The 17,411-nt window shown below is 46.6% G+C and overlaps 1 protein-coding gene across 4 annotated transcripts in view; it reads right to left on the bottom strand.

The window, feature by feature from the left end:
• EHF (ETS homologous factor) overlaps positions 1-17,411 on the bottom strand; it is a 34,955-nt gene that overhangs the window by 15,634 nt on the left and 1,910 nt on the right. For 2 of the 4 annotated variants that reach the window (XM_055549299.1, XM_055549302.1), the window contains exons 2-4: positions 6,670-6,769; positions 2,619-2,864; positions 109-171 (exon numbers count right to left, since the gene is read on the bottom strand). In XM_055549299.1, coding sequence (XP_055405274.1) covers positions 109-171; positions 2,619-2,864; positions 6,670-6,769 — 409 coding nt within the window. Of the gene's footprint in view, positions 1-108; positions 172-2,618; positions 2,865-6,669; positions 6,770-7,234; positions 7,553-17,411 lie in introns of those variants that run through there. The other 2 variants (XM_055549300.1, XM_055549301.1) reach the window with 2 other exon arrangements.

The following is a 17,411-nucleotide window of genomic DNA, read 5'->3' as shown; positions in this document are numbered from 1 at the left end:
AAACACCGGCTCCATCCTGCTCCCACACTCTCCCTCACACTCCCTCCCAACTTGTGTTCCCCAGGCCTGTGCTTCCCAAGTTGGCTCCCTTCATCTACCACGACTCACCAGTTTGTTCAGTTTTGACAATGACATTGTGCGTGGACTGGAACAGGTCACTGCTGCACTGGCCTGTGAAGGGCAGATTGGGAAAGTCAGAGCGGGCCCACACGGAGCCAAAATGTGTTGCTTGGCTAAGGACAAAGCTGGCTTCATGGAAGAGTTTCTGCTAAGCCCACTGCCTGATCATTATCCTTTGCTTCTGAGAGGGGGCTTCCCTCTCTGCATCTGTAATCTCAAGCCTGGGGTCCTTGGCCCAGAAAATCAGTAGCTGGGGCACCCACCTCAAATGGAATTATTTGGCCTTTCAAAGAGAAGACATCCAGTATAAGGGAACTAGAAGTTTAGATGTTAGAAGACCAGTTTCTCCACTAACAGCTGCAAGTCACTTCAGCTTTCTCGGTCTTGGTTTCCTCAACTGTAAATTTAGGGGATTAAACTAGATAAAGTCATTAGATAGCCTCTAAGGTGCTTTCCCATACTAAGATCTGACACAAAATGCAAACAAAAACACAAAGCCATCTTAATCCTTTTTTGATCTTAAATGTAGCCCCTTTCGGTTAGATCCGATCTGTGAGACACGTCTAGGTAAGTGCAGTGATTCTTCTCTTACGTATGCCTTACAACTTCTCTTCAGATGTATCATATATAAAAGCACATGCATGCGTGTGTGCAAAGTAGCTTCAGATGTGTCCAGCCCTATGGATTGTAGCCCGCCAGGCTCCTCTGTCCATGGGATTCTCCAGGCAAGAATACTGGAGTAGACTGCCATTCTCTTCTCCAGGGCATCTTCCTGATGCAGGGATCGAACCCATGTCTCTAACGTCTCCTGCATTGGTAGGCGGGTTCTTTACCACTAGTGCCACTTGGAAAGCCCCATTAGAGCACATATATACATGTAAATTCACTTTGTATGTTTGTCCTCCCCAGCCAGATTACAAATATCTCAGGAGCAGAGGTCACGCTTCAACGTCTCTGACCTTCAGTTTTCCCAGATGAAAACTTCCCCTATCAAATGGCCGTGATGTTTATTTTCTCATAAGGTCACCAAATGAATCTATTCACTTGGAGTCCTTGTATAAGTAAATACTCAATAAATGTAAGTTAGTAGAATGTTTACAAAAAGGCAAATGACAAAAGCAAGGTGAGAAATCTGGCCAGGAGGCAGTCAGAGGCACCGGCTGTACTCAGTGGGACCAGACAAGTCATGGAAGGCCAAAGATGGAAGGCCAGGGCCTGGAAGTCAAGGGTGACCACATCCCATCCCACGCCTCCCTGTCTTAAGCTTCAATCAGAGCAAAGCTTTAAAGGAGTGGATTTAATCAGAGGTGGGGAGGTAAATATTTTTAATTCTTCAAGTATAAGTCTGCTCTTTCTGAAGACTCCTGGGCGTTATTTTTAGAGCCTTGTTTGGTTTGGTTCTAGTAAAAGAAAAATGAGCAACCACCTCTGAGGTGGGTGGGAAGCAGGGAGTGCCCCGGAGCTGAATGAGGTCATCTCAAACGGCCACCATGCTGCCAGCTCAGCAACCAGACATTGGGTCTCTTCAGTGTTGGTGGCAGCTGTCGGGACCTGAATCTGGTCCATAGCCCTGGAGCTCATGCTTCCCACAACCCCAGCTCCATGTCCAAACACTGGTTCTGCTTGGATAGACGTGCCTGTTCCAAAGTAGACAGGCCAGGCCACTATTCATACACATCACTGCTTCCCAAAAGGGTTCTCAGAGAAGCTAGTTTTTTAAATAACCATTATCATAAGAACTTCAGGCCGGTGTCAAGGGCATTCTGCAAGATAGCTGTCTCCCCTACCAAGCCTTCCAAGCCAGTGTAGCATGCATGCGTGTGTGAATCAAGTATCACTGATGGATAGCCTTTGAATGCTTCCTGTCTATGCACTGGGTGAAGCGTCAGAAGAGACATCTGGGGCTCTAGGATAGCCCCAATCCCAGAAGTCACTGCAGAAACATACCAAACCTGTCCAGACCATTTGTTCTAACCCTTTTTCATTTAGGACCTTTTAAGAATCTGTTGTAATAACATAAGCTTTCTCTCCTCCCCCAAAACAAACTAGAAGTAATTTCACCTTTTTTTTTTTTTTTTTTACCATACTTATGTTCCATTGTAAGAACCTAAGTATAGAAATATTTTTTAAAATATCCATGGCGATCTTAACCAGCAAGTGATTGGGAATGAAACAATCAAACCCCATTTGTAAGAGAAAGAAGTGGTTTTCTGAGAGCACCAAGTATTCTGTGACTACCCAGCTAACCCTTGTCTCCTTGGAAATTAACCATAAGGAGAGAATTACATTACCCTAGATTTGTATGGGATTTGGCACACCTTGTACCCTAGGCTTCAAGCCTGTCCCCTCTCACCTCCCTTCTACTTCCTTGTCTTGGGAAACAGTCATTTGGAGGTAAGGCCATCCTCAGATGTCCCTAAACAGGAACCCTGCCAGTCGTGGAGTCTCTGCCCTTCCAGCTGGCTCCCAACAGGGTAGAGAGAGTGAAAGAGAGTCACCATTCCACTTGAGATGCTGCAGGTTGCTGTAAAGAAGCTGCCCGGCCGTCCCTGCCGCCCGGGTGAACTCCTGCAGACTCATGCTGCAGAGATGCTCGCCGTTGACATCAAACTCTTGGAAAGGGATGCAGCTGGCATCCAGCTGGTTGGTGTCCAGGAGATGCTGGAGCCACTCCCACACCTGGTACTTGGTCCAGTACTGAGGATGGATTTCATGCCACTGGCCTCCGAAAAACCCACTGGAAACTGCAAAAGAGGAGGCAGCCCTGTGAGTGAGCTGTGTTTGTTTCTGAGCATGATCCCAGACAAGGGAGGTGCACCGCCAGAAGTCACAGGGATCGCAGCTGAGGTGTGCATGCATCAGCAGACATTGGATTTGGAGAGGAGGCTCTGGGAAATGCAATTCCTTCCCTAGTTGTGGTAGGAGCCAGTCATTCAGCCTCCCTACATCTTCCTGTTGTTCCTCATATACTCACCCTTGGGCTCTGGATAAGGACACAAGACTTGAAAGGCTCTGAGATCATGAACTTCTTCCCCATCTCCCACAAAGTACCATGAGAGCTAATGCATTGCTACAGTTTCAGCAACGTATTGGCTTCCTGCCCACACCCACATAGTTCACGTTTTTTTTTTTTCCCTCTCTCTCTCACACACACCTATATACACACATATACCCCCAATTCAAATTATTTTCAACCAGAAGCCTGAGACTCGGGTTCTCTTCTTTATGATGCCTTTGTTTCTCCCCAGAGTGGTCCAGATGATTCATCTGCCCCCTGTGCTGATGTTGCCCTGCCCAGTACTGGTTATTACAACCACTATGACATCACTTCCCTACCCAGTTACCTTCAGCAACTTCCCTTTATCCAGTGAAATTAGGTCCCAAACTTCCAAGCCAGGCACTGAGGCTCTTCACTATTCCTCCAGTGACCTTTTGCCTTTTTTCTATATTGTCCTTTAGGCCAGTTTGAGGTCTACCTGTGGCTCCCTATTGAATTCCTGCCCAACTCACTGACTCCGACCACCCATAAAGCCATCAGAGACCCGCCGACCAACTGCTGAGGGCTGCTGTCTTTAAATCTCCAGGAAACATACTTCCCATTTCTCCTCATGACTTCTGTCCTGTTTTGCCTTTTTGGATGGGTCTTTACAGTCCTATTCTTCCTTGTAAACTGTGTGCTCAATTTCGAGACTTCACTTTCACTTTTCACTTTCATGCATTGGAGAAGGAAATGGCAACCCACTCCAGTGTTCTTGCCTGGAGAATCCCAGGGACGGGGGAGCCTGTTGGGCTGCTGTCTATGGGGTCGCACAGAGTTGGACACGACTGAAGCGACTTAGCAGCAGCAGCAGCAGCATATCCGTCTTACCCATCTTTGTATCTCCCATAAAAACTACTTAGAGATTTTGCCATTATAGGTACTTTCTCTCCATTTCTTCAGTAAATTTATTGTTGAAGAAGAAATAACATTGGAACCTGGAAAAGCCTATGAGATCCATTCACAAGATGGCTAATTCAAGTACCAGTGAAGAAGAGGAGTTCCTCCAAGCCAATAAATATTATTGAGCTCACTATGGACTAACCATCTATGTATGTGACTCTCATACTCACTTAAGAGAGCATCACTAAATCAACCCAGAGTCCTGAAGGGATGGAGAAGAAAGAGCCAGCTTCTGTTGGCATGTGACCAGGCTGAGAGCTCTTACAATCCCTTCTAAAGCAGGGACCAAGGGAGGGAGCACTCTTTTGGAAGAGGTGAGGGGTAGGAACAAGGGGGAGACCCTATTAGAGCCCACCAAGCTGAAGAAGGAGAAATCTAACTGAGCATGACACACAGATATTCCCACCAACTCAAGGATGGACCAATAAAGGAAAATGTAACACAAGAAAATAGTCCCTAACTTTTTCTTCAAGGTCCTGCTAGATCAGTACGTCTCTAAACTCTAAAGCGATTATGAATCACCAGGGAATGTTGTTCAAATGCAGATTCTGATTCCATAGACTTGGGGTGAGGCCTGAGATTCTGCATTCCTGGTGAGTGTCCCAGGAATGGGGATGATGATGATGTTTGTCAGTGGACACAGTTTGAGAGGCAAGGAGATACAGACCTCCAAAAGGTCTGATCCCCATAATACCCACAGCCTGGCCCTCAACACTCCTAGAGGAGAAGCTGAAGGGGGAATGCTTCCAACCCACTCCCATTTTTGCTCACCCTCTTGGACTTCATCCACTGCTCCCAGACTTAAGGATTGCTAAGAGCAGGCGGTCAAGATCACGTGGCCACAAAGGTACTGTCCTGGGTCATACCTGCTGCTCACATTAGGTGCCTTACTCCTCATATCTCATAACCACACAAAGGCAGGCCTGAACCCTCAGCTTGGGTCCTAAAGGGGAAGCCAACAGTGAAGGGGGAAGGGATAAGGATTGGAGGAATCTAGTCCCCAAATTTAAATACATAGAAATATTCCCAAATATACTAACACACTGGGCCTAAATGGGATGTCTCTAATTTCTCCCACTTTTTTTGGTGTCTCACCAACCAATACAGCTGTTGAAGAGTGGGCTATATTTTTTGCAGCTCCCCCAAGTCTCTGTTCTTTTATTTTTAAATTAATTGTTTTGCTAATTGTGCAACTCTGAGTTTGCAAACAAGAGACAACAACTCTCAATAACCCCCCACCAGGCCTACAGGGCTTTCTTCTTTCAGTGTCACATGATTCAGAAGAGAGGAGGGTTCCTGATAGTGCAGCCTATTAGAACTTGGCAGAACCAGAGAATTTTGTCTGAAGTTGAACAGGGCAGACTCCCCAGTAGCCTCCCAGAAGTTTGGGGAGAAGCATTGAAAAAGCCTATGAGTTCAGTTCCTCTCTGGCATTCAACTGGTCTCCCCAGTCCCATCAATCAAGACCAGGAGCTTCTGGAAGTGAGAATGTAACAGTGATGAGTGGATTCTACTCCCTGTACAGCAAACAAGAGGAATGCTGCCATAATGGAGAGTCCAAGGGCTTGGGATGCAAAAGACTTTCCACCCTGAAGAACTGTTCCCTGTTTAGAATTATCCTTCAAGGTCACAGGGAAGCTCATGCCCAGAAAAGACAGCAGTTCAGGAGGATAAATGATCAAATAAGAGAAGGTCTCCCCTTCCTGTTTTCCACACTGTGTGTCTGGGGATTCCAAATTGAAAGGTGGAGCTGCCCAGGAATTGGCTGCTTCTTGGAGAATGCAACCCTTCCATTAGCATCCCACTCCTGCCTCCCAGACATTGTTCACCAAGAGCCACTTCCACGTTGTTCAAGGGAAGCAAGAGCAGCAGAGTCTCTGGGGAGGAAATTAGCAGCAGGCAGAGTTCAGACCTCCTTACACCCACTGCAGTCCAGCGCAAAGGAGTTTGCCCCAGCTGACTGCCTTCACAACGAGGTGCACGGCGCTGATTAGCAACCACTGTGTTCAGCCTGGCTTCTACAGTAAGCCATGGGCTGGATCCACCCTCTGTAGGCGCCAGACTAAGCCCTCCCTCTTCTAATCCACCAATCTTAGATTAAAGCACCGTAGGCAGGCACATGGTCTCCTAACAAATCTACCCACCCCTTACGGAGGGAAGTCACTGGAAGATGAACAGAAGGATGAAGCTGCTCTCTCTTCTCCTTAACGTCCATGCTTCTACGTCACACACACACACACAAACACACACAGAGTTTTCTCTTCTATCCATCTTCATATCCCAGCCAACACTATTAAAATGGCCTTACTTTGGGGTAGCTCTTCTCTCACCCTCTCTGTCAGCTTTCCAACCTGGAACTTTGAATATTGAGAGGAAACCACGGAATATCTCAAGTGGGCTTCTGGCTGGGGCTCTGGGGACCTGTGGAGATCTCCTGCCTGAAGAGTTTTCTCCAGTCCCCCCAGCTCCCACATCCCCTGTATTTCCCACAGGCCTCCTGGGTCCCACACCCCCTGTATACTTCATGAAGTTGGGGAATGAAGTCTAATCAGAGCAAAGGAAGAAGCTGGAAGAAGCTGCATGAGGAGGGACATGCGCAGCCCCCTTACCATTGCACGTGGAGTAGCTGTCTGTCCAGGCCGGCTGCTGGTGGAGAAGATTGTTGCTGGGGTTGAGATTCATTACACCACTTCCTTCCAGAATCATGATCTGTAAGGGGATCAAAAAGGCCGTTCCGTCAGTGCCTCTGGGACAAACGTCATTTCAGAGTATGGATCATAGAGCAAATTTAGGAAGGAAGAAAGAACGTGTCCTCCCGTCCACTGCCTGCCAGGCATGTTGCCACAGCCCTTTCAGTAAAAGCAAAACTGACTGGCAATTAAAAATTTCCAGGTTCAATTTTCCTATGCATGAGGCAAGTTTTTACAGCCACCCATTCATAAATGAATAATCTCTGATTGGGAATGAAACAGGAGGAAAATGTAATACCTGCTCACCGGGTGAGTCTGGCTAGCAGCCAACTTGTTTTTTTTTTTTACAAAAGTGAAAATGTCAGAGAGATTTTGTTTAAAGTGGAATTGCAATTGGGTAAAATCCCAGATGGGTAGCAGAACAGACCCAGCACCTGTGTGGGAACCCTGACTTGAAATCAGACAGGTACGAGTTCTGACACACCTGAGCAGCCCGCACCTCAGCATCCAGTAAATTTCCTCAGTGAGGATATCTGCCAAGAGATGAGCTGGTCTCAGGGGACCTCAGCCATATTTGACCTAGAGCTTTTCAAGCACTTAGCTCTGTGATAATGTTATAAATCAACAGGTTTCTCCAACAAGACACTGACCCTTCCTTCTTGGTAAAAAGTTCATCCCCACATTCCCTTTCCTTTTAGTTGTCACCATTCAGTCACTCAGTCAATATCTGACTCTTTGCAATGCCATAGACTGTAGCACACCAGGCATCTCCCGGAGTTTGCTCAAACTCAAGTCCATTGAGTCAATGATGCCATCCACCTGGAGGGTTCTGCAAGCTTCACAGCTGACCTGAAGGGGACTTTCTCAGTATGAGGCTCATTTTCTCAGTAAAGGATCAAGGAAAAGAGCCTTTCTTCCATGAGCCTGTTTTTGGATTTTTTTGAACTGTATGAAAATTTTATGCTTTAGAAATATTCACCTCGGTCCTCCAGCACTTACAATGTTCTTACCCTCGTGCCAGACTCAAAGCCTCAGAAGTGCATTCAATCATTCAAAGAATGAACAGCCTGTTTCCAGAAGGTGACTGAGCCTTACCCGGGATCCCTAAGGGTAACCTGCTCTTTCTAAATGTTGGAGTGGGGAGAAGCTAGAATTATAGTAGAAGATCATGGAAAATTCTCTGCCTGTTTGGGTGAAAACTTGCATCTTCATGTGTCACCAACATCCCCAGGATGGAAATTGCCCAACCAGAGCCATTCCACTCTCTCAAAACCCCTTCCTCTAATTTAACTTCTGTTCTTTTGGGTCAACGTAGGGCTTAAGAAGGGAGAAAAGGGGTCTGGAAAAGACATAAAAATTCATTCATGTATTCATTCATTCAACAGATATTTATTAGCCTTGCAATGGGTTGGGCACAGTTCTAGGAACAGGGAGTAGAGCAGTAATTAAGAGTTGAATTAGGCTAAGCAGAAACATTCATGATGATCATTAACATCATCATCCTGGTTGTTCGGTAAATAATTAGGCCTGAATCCAGCCTTAGTAGAAGGTAGGAGAAGGCAAGATGGGCTGGCAGTGATGAGCTCTGTAACAGACCACCAGGAGGGGAGGTAGCAGAGCTGAGTTGTATGTGGTGGTGCCATAGAGATGAGTTTTGACGTCAGAAAGAGCTGGATTTTATCCCAAGTTCCACCATTTAATACCAGCTAAGTTCTTAGCTGGTTTGTACTAAGTCAAACAAGTTATTAGCCTCTCTGAACCCCAGTTTCCTTTATGTAAAATACAGACCATTGTACCTACCGTATGTATTGGTTGCGGCTTAAGTGAGTCTCCATACCTCGAGCACTTGGCACCAAATAGGACGTAACTGCATAGCAGGTATGTTATGATGAGGAGGGGCACTATGCCTATGGACAACCTGAACCAGAAGTAACTGTGGGCCTCAGTTTCCCCGGGCAGAAATTGAAAGGCTAGTAAATTGCTTTTCAAGTTCATTTCCAGAAATGTCTTGGATTCTCACTCTCAGAGAAAACCAACCCAAGTCAAACTTTCTTTTCTTTTCCCATCGAGCTTTCTAGAGCAATAGCCCTAAGCTAAGAAATCAGATGGGGGAGTTGAAGGCAAAAGAAAGCTTCCAGGTCCCCAGAGGGTTGGCTGGGAGAGGGAGAGGGCATGGCACCAGCTCCTGTTTGCTCAAGGCTAGGCTTGTTCCTTGCCAGCATTTGCTCAACTACAAGCAGTAGAAAGGTTACTGTTTAACCCTGAAAGGGCTGAAGCTCAGAGCCCAGTCCATGTGCCCTCCAGGCTGGGGGTGGGGGTGGGTGTGCAGGGGAGGCTTCCCTGAAATTCTTTCACAAGGGTTTGCCTGCAGGGCTGTTTCAAAGTGGCTATTTCAGTGGAAGTCTGATCTGCTGGGGTCAACTATGACCTACTTCCTCAGCCGGCTGGCTCAGGGCTTCTCTTCACCAATGCCCCAAAATCTAGAAGGCAGAGTGGGGTGAGGACTGAGCACCCAGCTTTGGAGTTGGGGAGAGGTGGGCTCAGATCCTAGTTCTCCTGCTCCCCATGGGTGACCCTGAAACAAGTTCAAGCCTGTCCGACCTGCATCTTTCTGATCCTCACTTTCCCCACTTGTAAAATGGGAACAACCCAAACTCAAAGGGCTGTGGGCATCAAATGAGCTTGTGCACACTGAGAGCTCAGCGGGTACTAAGAATTCAATAAATGTTGCAGGAACACACGGGCCAGACTTCCTCTTATGACTAAATGACCCACAAGCCCCAATCCTCCAGGCGGACATCATTCCTCACCATGAGGCATCCAGAACTACTCTCAGCCAGAGAGAAGTCCTGAGGATTACAAGGTCACAGGTGCCCCGTTGCCATCTGGGCCCCCAGGAGGCTGAGCACACTCCCTGCTGGCACCCCCTTTCCAAGGGAAAGCAGCCAGCACAACGAGGGGCCCTTTTTTACAGGGCCCAGTAAATGGTTAGCACCCATAAAAGAGTTTATGTGGCTTATTCCTTAGTGAGTCAGAGTTCACTGAGCTCACCCAGGCTGCTGAGGAGAGAAGGTCAGTGTTCTCAACCCAGCTTGGGGCGGCAGGGACCATGCCCTCAGGGTGGGCACGGAAGGCCCCTGGGGCCAGCACAGCTGAAGGCCTTTCACCAAGTTCTAATCCCTTGGAGACCCAGCTTTTCAAGTGTGAAATAAGGACATTTGCCCCCCAACAGCCTCACAAGATTGTTGAGAAGATCAAATGAGATAATAGATAATAAATATGCCTTGAGAATGGCAAAAAAAAAAAAAAAAAAGAAGGAAAGAAAGAAAGAAAAAGTATTATCATAACCAACTCACCCACACTCCCGTATACAAATGTAGACTTTCCATGGTACATGGGGATTACCTTCTACTGTGCTTAGTCGCTCAGTTGTGTATCCAACTTTTTGTGACCCGTGGACTGTAGTCTGCCAGGCTCCTCTGTCCATGGGATCCAGGTAAGAATACTGGAGTGGGTTGTCATGCCCTCCTCCAGGGGCTCGGAATTCCCAACCCAGGGATCAAACCCAGGTCTCCCACAGTTCAGGTGGATCCTTTACTGTCTGAGCCACCAGGGAAGCCCAAGAATACTGGAGTGGGTAGCCTATCCCTTCTCCAGGGAAACTTCCTGACCCAGGAATTGAACTGGGTTCTCCTGCATTGCAGGCAGATTCTTTACCAGCTGAGCTACCAGGGAAGCCCAGGTGATTACCTGATGGAGTATGAAAAGCAATCCTTTTAATTTAGAAGTATTTAATGCTTCTCGTTGGAGAAGGAAATGGCAACCCACTCCAGTGTTCTTGCCTGGAGAATCCCAGAGACGGGGGAGCCTGGTGGGCTGCCATCTATGGGGTTGCACAGAGTCGGACACGACTGAAGCGACTTAGCAGCAGCAGCAGAATGCTTTTTGTTAGTCTTTTTACTTTACCTTCAGCATAACTTTTATTATTTTCTTAAAAAAAAGTATCAATTATGGGAGGTTGAGACTTTGGAGACTTTGAGGGCTAGGTTGGAACCCAGACTCCCCATCTTTGTCTTTGAGCTATGTGACCTTGAGTGTGTTACTCCTTCGGAGCTCAACATCTTTACTGATTCCAAAGAGGGAGTCAGGGGACCGTGGATGTCCTCCAAACTTAAGGACTATTTGGAAGGATAAGTAATGCTATGAAGTTAAAGATCCCTGGGCTTCCCTGGTGGCTCAGATGGTAAAGAATCCACCTGCAATGTGGGAGACCTGGGTTCAATCCCTGGGTTGGGAAGATGCCCTGGAAAAGGGCATGGCAACTCACTCCAGTATTCTTGCCTGGAGAATCCCAAGGACAGAGGAGCCTGGTGGGCTAGTGTCCATAGGATCACAAAGAGTGGGACACGACTGAGCTACTAAGCACAGGACAGGGTGCAGCACCAGCACACATGCTCTTTTAAAATGTTTCTTTTCCTTTTCTTAAACATCAGTTTTCAAGATATTTCTCTAACACATTTTACTTCTTCCAAGATTGGAAGCAGTAAATTCAGAGCCTAAGGAAAAACAGTTCCACCCTTTGAGCTAAAAGCAAGCTGGAGAAGGATCCGCTTCATCCCATTTCAAGCTAGAGAGAGAATTCTAGGGTGAAAAGCAGAGTTTCTCAGCCTTTGCGTGACTGGCATTTTGGTCCAGGATGGTACTTGCTGGGAGGGCTATCTTGAACACTACAGGATGCCTAGCTGTATCTCTAGTCTCTTCCCACTAGATTCTAGCAGCACTCATGCACCAACCCTGGGAAAAAAAAGCCCCGGAGCCAGATCACACCTAGTCATGAGCACCAGTCAAATCAGAGCCTGTGGAAACAACAGCTCAGATTTTGCTCTTGCTGGTGTGGTGACTTTGGACTAGCCTTTCTGAGCTGCTATATCCTCTCCTGGGAAACTGCCACCTAGGCTTGCTGGAGGACTGAAGGAGATTCAGGACCATGGGGCCCCTGGCACAATGCCTCATCATACCCATACCCGGTAAGTGCCTCCTAGGTGGAAGTTTATGAAAATGAACGACCATTGGACCCCCCTTTGTCTATTCTCACATAGTATGTATTCTGGGAACACAGCATAAATTGTTACTTGGGGTATTGAAAAATGCCCATCAAAAAAAAAAAAAAGTAAATTTTAATTCAAACCAAAAGATTGAAATGCACTGAGATATACAAGATTTTTCCATCTGCATTCTCTTCACTGATTTCTCCACATTCACCCAAGATGTCACCCTTGGCACCACAATTCTAAGACTGACACTTTGGATGACAGAAGTCTGCTCTTTATTTCAAGAGGAGGAACCATGGGTGGGATCCAATCAATTACAGCAGATGGTCCCTCGTGCCAGCCTTCCAGTCGGACACTCTTCTATCCTAGGCAGCAACTCCCTGGGCCACTAGGGTTTGGCCAATCCAAATTCAATTTGGCAGAGAGGCAGCACTGTGCTGTGCTGGGGTGGCCAGAATCACTCTTTATTCCCCACTTGGTTAAGGGGCCCCTTGGGATTAAACACAAGCACCCACAGTGCCCTAAGTTGCTACAGACTCAGACTACTTCTGGGCCACCCACATATAGAGACAACCCACTACGTCTGTACCCACCCTACCAGACCTTCATCAAGGGTGGATTCCCTTCCAGCACCAGCTTGACCACCATGCACAGGGAAGAGCAATGGCTCGGGGAGGGGGCCAGCAGAACACCTAGCCTGACCGTAAAGTTTAAGATTCACATTTTAACTGTTGCTCAGAAGGCAATGGCACCCCACTCCAGTACTCTTGCCTGGAAAATTCCATGGATGGAGGAGCCTGGTAGGCTGCAGTCCATGGGGTTGCTGGGAGTCGGACACGACTGAGCAACTTCACTTTCACTTTTCACTTTCATTCATTGGAGAAGGAAATGGCAATCCACTCCAGTGTTCTTGCCTGGAAAATCCTAGGGACAGGACAGCCTGGTGGGGTGCCGACTATGGGGTCACACAGAGTCGGACACAACTGAAGTGACTTAGCAGCAGCAGCAGCTCAAATGGGAGTGGGTGAGACCAGCCACACAGACAGAATCTCATTAACATCTGGGTTGAAAGGACACACTCAAGGTGTGAGGAGCTTCAAACCCAGCCCAATGTTGCTATGCTTCTGGAGGGCAGTTCTCATGGTGAGGATTGAAGTCTTGATTCTGCTCCTTGGCAGGCTGTGTTGACCCTGGGGAACTACCATCCTGTTTAAAGTTTCACTTTCCCCCATGATAAAAAGTGGGAGAAATGGAGTTGATGTGTGGATCAAATGAGAATGTTTGTAAAATTCTCACACAGTATGTCAGGAAATGTTAGCTGTCACCGTGGGGTCTGCCCAGAAGCTTCTCTCTGAACTGTGTTGGTTGGCTTGGGCAATATTCTTAGGGTTGAGGGAAACTCTTCAGAGGCAGGATGGTACAATTGTGGGAAGCACCAGGCTATGCAGTCAAATTGCCATGGTTCAATGCCTGGTTTTGCCAACTGACTAATCACTTGGACAAGTGATTCAACTTCTTTGGGTCTCAGTTTCCTCATTGATAGAATGGGGATGATATGAAAATGGTTGTGGAAAGACAAAATGAGGTGATACCAGTAGAATGCTTGGTACATATTACACATATCACAATACATGTATTAAGTACTTGGTGAATACAAGCTAATAAGTGTTAGTCGCTCAGTCGTGTCCGACTCTTTGCAACCCCATGGACTGTAGCCCGCCAGGCTCCTCTGTCCATAGAATTCTCCAGGCAAGAATACTTGAGTAGATTGCCATTCCCTTCTCTAGGGGATCTCCCCAACCCAGAGATTGAACCCAAGTCTCCTGAACTGCAGGAAGATTCTTGACCATCTGAGCCACCAGGGAAGTCCCTAATTATTATTATCTTTTATTTGTTGTGTTGTGACTTATTATTTCATTGAGTCTCCAAGGTGGAAATTGAGGGTTAAGTTCATTTCAAGCAAGACTTCTAACTTCTACCATCTACACCATGTTCAGCAGTCCCAGTGAGTTGGCACACTCTAGCCTAGGGCTGGACTTGGGCTCCCCAGCCCCATCCTGCTCTGCTGGGTGACACGCCATTAGGCTGAGTGATGGACAGCATCTCTGAGCCTCTGCTCACAGAAGCCATGCTCTGCCCCCCCACCCACTTCCTGCTCCCCTTCATGCCACCAGACACACGCTGCCTGAGGCTGCCAGAAGCAGAGGGAGGGCACACCTCTGCAGGCCCTGGGTTAGTGCCCCAGCATTTTGCTCCCACACACCATGGCTGGTTTGCGGGTGCACAGACTGAGCAGCTCATCTAAGATGGGAGCTCCTGGTGGAAGACAGCCTTCGGATCTCTATCCTACAGGGTCCCTTAGCACACGAATTGATCAATTACTAGAAGAAAGGGGTCTGGGATTTGACGTGTTAAGGACAGAAAAGTGAGCAGAAGGAGGTGCCCTTGGAACTTTGGCAAAGGACCAGAGCCAGGCCTTCCGGAGCCCAGGAGGCTCTGCCCAGCCTCGGGACTCCTAACAAGGCCAAGCCCTGCTCCACTGGTCTCTCTCAAACACGCAGAGAGGACCTGCCAGCAGAGACAGACACAGCCCAGCTTGGGCTCGCTCATCTAGAGCAAGGTGTGCCTTCTGCTCTGTGGTGGGGCTACTGAGACCTAAGACCAAGTGCTGTACAACTACTAATAGTAGCTATATACTATAGTAGCTAGGGCTTATTGAACATTTAAAATGTGCTGCCTCTTTTCTCATAGTTTTAAATCCATTATCTCCGTCAATACTCACAACTGCTCTGTAAGGCATTATGTCATTTAGCAGATGGTTCATCTGCAGCTCCAAGAGGTTGTGTCACTTGTTCAAGCTCACACAGTTTTGAAAGAACTGAAACTAGCAGAGAATTCAAACTCTTGAGTGTCTAGCAACAAACCCTGGGCACTTTCTGCTGAGATGGGGGTGCTTTGCCACAGAAGGAAGATGCCCTCAGCTCATCCTCAGCCCCAGCCCCATCCTACACACCGTCACAGCATTCTCCCTGTGCCACCTGGGGCCTCACACCTTTACCAGTTTCTCCTGGATTTCAAAGCTCTCTGCGTCCATTCAATCATGCAGGGACCCTGATTGAAACATGTTTCTTTTTTGCCAGAGCAACCTGAAGTCATCTCTCTTCTCAATATATTTAAGAATTCTTTTTAGAATAAAGGGGAGAAGTCCGTTATCATTTTTCCATACCTACAGTATATTCAGGTAGGAATATTTAGGGCCAGTTTTATCTATGATACTGTTTTAGCCATTAAAATAGATTTATGTGTGCTAAGTTGCTTCAGTTGTGTCCAACTCTTTGTGATCCTTTGGAGTGTAGCCCGCCAGGCTCCTCTGTCCCTAGGATTCTCCAGGCAAGTATACTGGGGTGGGTTGCGGTGCCCTCCTCCAGGGGATCTTCCCCAATCGAGGGATCAAACCCAGGCATCATAAAAGGAGTATTTATATATTCATGCAAATATATTCATCTATACATGCAAGTACATGAATATATTTGCATACACATATGAATATTCCTTGTATGATTCAATAAAATGATTTTTAGTTTATATTTTAGAAATAAACCAATCCACAATGCTTTGTGCTTCATCTGGATTATAACTGAATTAGTTCAAAAAGTAGTGTTTTCTTCTGTTGGGAGGGTGAAGATACACTGGAAGCCACCAGGGCCACAGAGCAGATCATAAGCAGGGCTTCGCTTGCATTCCCTGCTCCCAGCCCTAGGGGACTGAGAGTCAAAGCCACAATCTGCCTTCTTCCCAGATCCTTGATTCATTCAACCACATCATCCCCAAACTGCCTCAGAATCCTGTCTCATGTGGGTATTTTTACTCCTCAAGCCCAAGGAGCAATTAGGCATTTTAAATAATCACTTTTGCAATGACACCACTGTCCAGACCATTCTCGATCCTTAATCAAAGTTACCGGCAGGTGAATTCACAGCATTTGCCCGAAGGATGTTGCAATAGCTTACTGACTTCCTGTTTCAATATGACTGTCATTTCAAGAGAACTACTCCCAGTGAGGAGAAAAAATTCAAGTACATGTGAACTCTAACTGAATGTAACAAAGATGATAATTCATGTTTTCCAAATGAATCAAAATATGAATCAAGCTTGGGGAATGTATTTGATCCTCTCAGGATTACATCACAGGTAATTTCATGCCCTCATAATGTGTTTCAAGACAGACATTTCATGTTCCCAGGGGCAACATCAGAAGCGTTATTCCTGGGCTTTCAAGTGTCTACATGAGCAATGATGCCATAGTGGGAGCCCGAGAGTTGATTCATTATAGATACACTTTACTAGCTATAAGCCAGTTGAAAATACACATCTTATGCTGATTTTTATCAGTCTCAGTGACAGTTCAGACAAGAAACAGACACTGACAGGAGACAGGAACCAAAATTGATCAAAAAACAAGATTCCCTTACATGACCTCAGAGGCCTTTATCAATCGTGTTCAGCCTATGACAAACTAAAAATAGAGCAAGCTTTGAAACATGAATGTCACGAGTCTTTTCAGACCTCAAGAGAAACTATGGTTCTCTCCTCCCCAGACTTTACTCTCACACCAAGCTTTGCACATATTTTGTGCAAAAGGCCCTCCAAAGACCATCCACTGACCCCTATAAATCTATTGACACCGTGGATCTTTAAATCAAAATCTCTGTTGCACTCATGTAGGATTGAAATGAAAAGAAAACTTGTAATGGAGTCAGGGTCAGAAGAAAGCGCACCCTGACCTCTGAGAGAAGCCCTGCGTTTTTATTCTTGCTCTTACTTGACATGAGTGTGGCATAGTTTTCCTACAATGGCAGCAGGAAGGGCTTCCCCTTTCCCTCTCTATCAGCAGCTGAAGGAGGAACCAAGCTGCATCCAGGACAGTCATTCTGGACCTCTGTTCAGCAATGTAGTAAAAAATTCACCGTATACCCTACCACCCTGAATCTCAGTATTTCTCTCCTGACCAATCCTTGATCTCTCTTCTAAAACAAAGTAGCCATAAGCAACACATAGCAAAAAATAAAAGCAAAAACAAACAAACAAAAAACCCAGCCTACTTTTACAACCGAGGTCTCCACAGGGCTTTGGAAAGGCATAGGTATGGGAACTGAGAGATTACGTTTACAATGCTTATTTTCCTACTTGGCTGAAGAGATCACATGATTGGTCTATGGGCCACTTGTATCATCAGCACTGAAGAAGAAGTTAAACTTGGAGTTTCCTGAGGTCCCACCCAGACCTGTGAATCAGAATCTATGCTTTTAAGACCCCACCTTCATCAATCCTTAAGCACCCTTGCCATTAAGAGCTTCTGGTTAAAGTCTCATCTACTTGAGTTTTTTCAAGTTCCCAAAACAAGATAACGAACTCCAGCAGATATTGGCCCTAAAATAAACATCCATAAACACCAGGAAGTCCTCGTAAAGTCAGAGGCAATACATTTCAATCCGAAGAACTCAAGCTTCAGTTCATCTGCGGAGATTCTCTCCGTGTCTTGAAGTAAATTAGTTCCTAACATCCAGTACCACCTTGTTCAATGCAACAGTGCTCAGCAACTTAACAGTA

Source organism: Bubalus kerabau, chromosome 15, assembly GCF_029407905.1.
Source record: "Bubalus kerabau isolate K-KA32 ecotype Philippines breed swamp buffalo chromosome 15, PCC_UOA_SB_1v2, whole genome shotgun sequence".
Lineage (NCBI taxonomy): Eukaryota > Metazoa > Chordata > Mammalia > Artiodactyla > Bovidae > Bubalus > Bubalus kerabau.
Note: the sequence above shows the minus strand (reverse complement) of the source record. Positions and strands in the feature narration are given on the sequence as shown.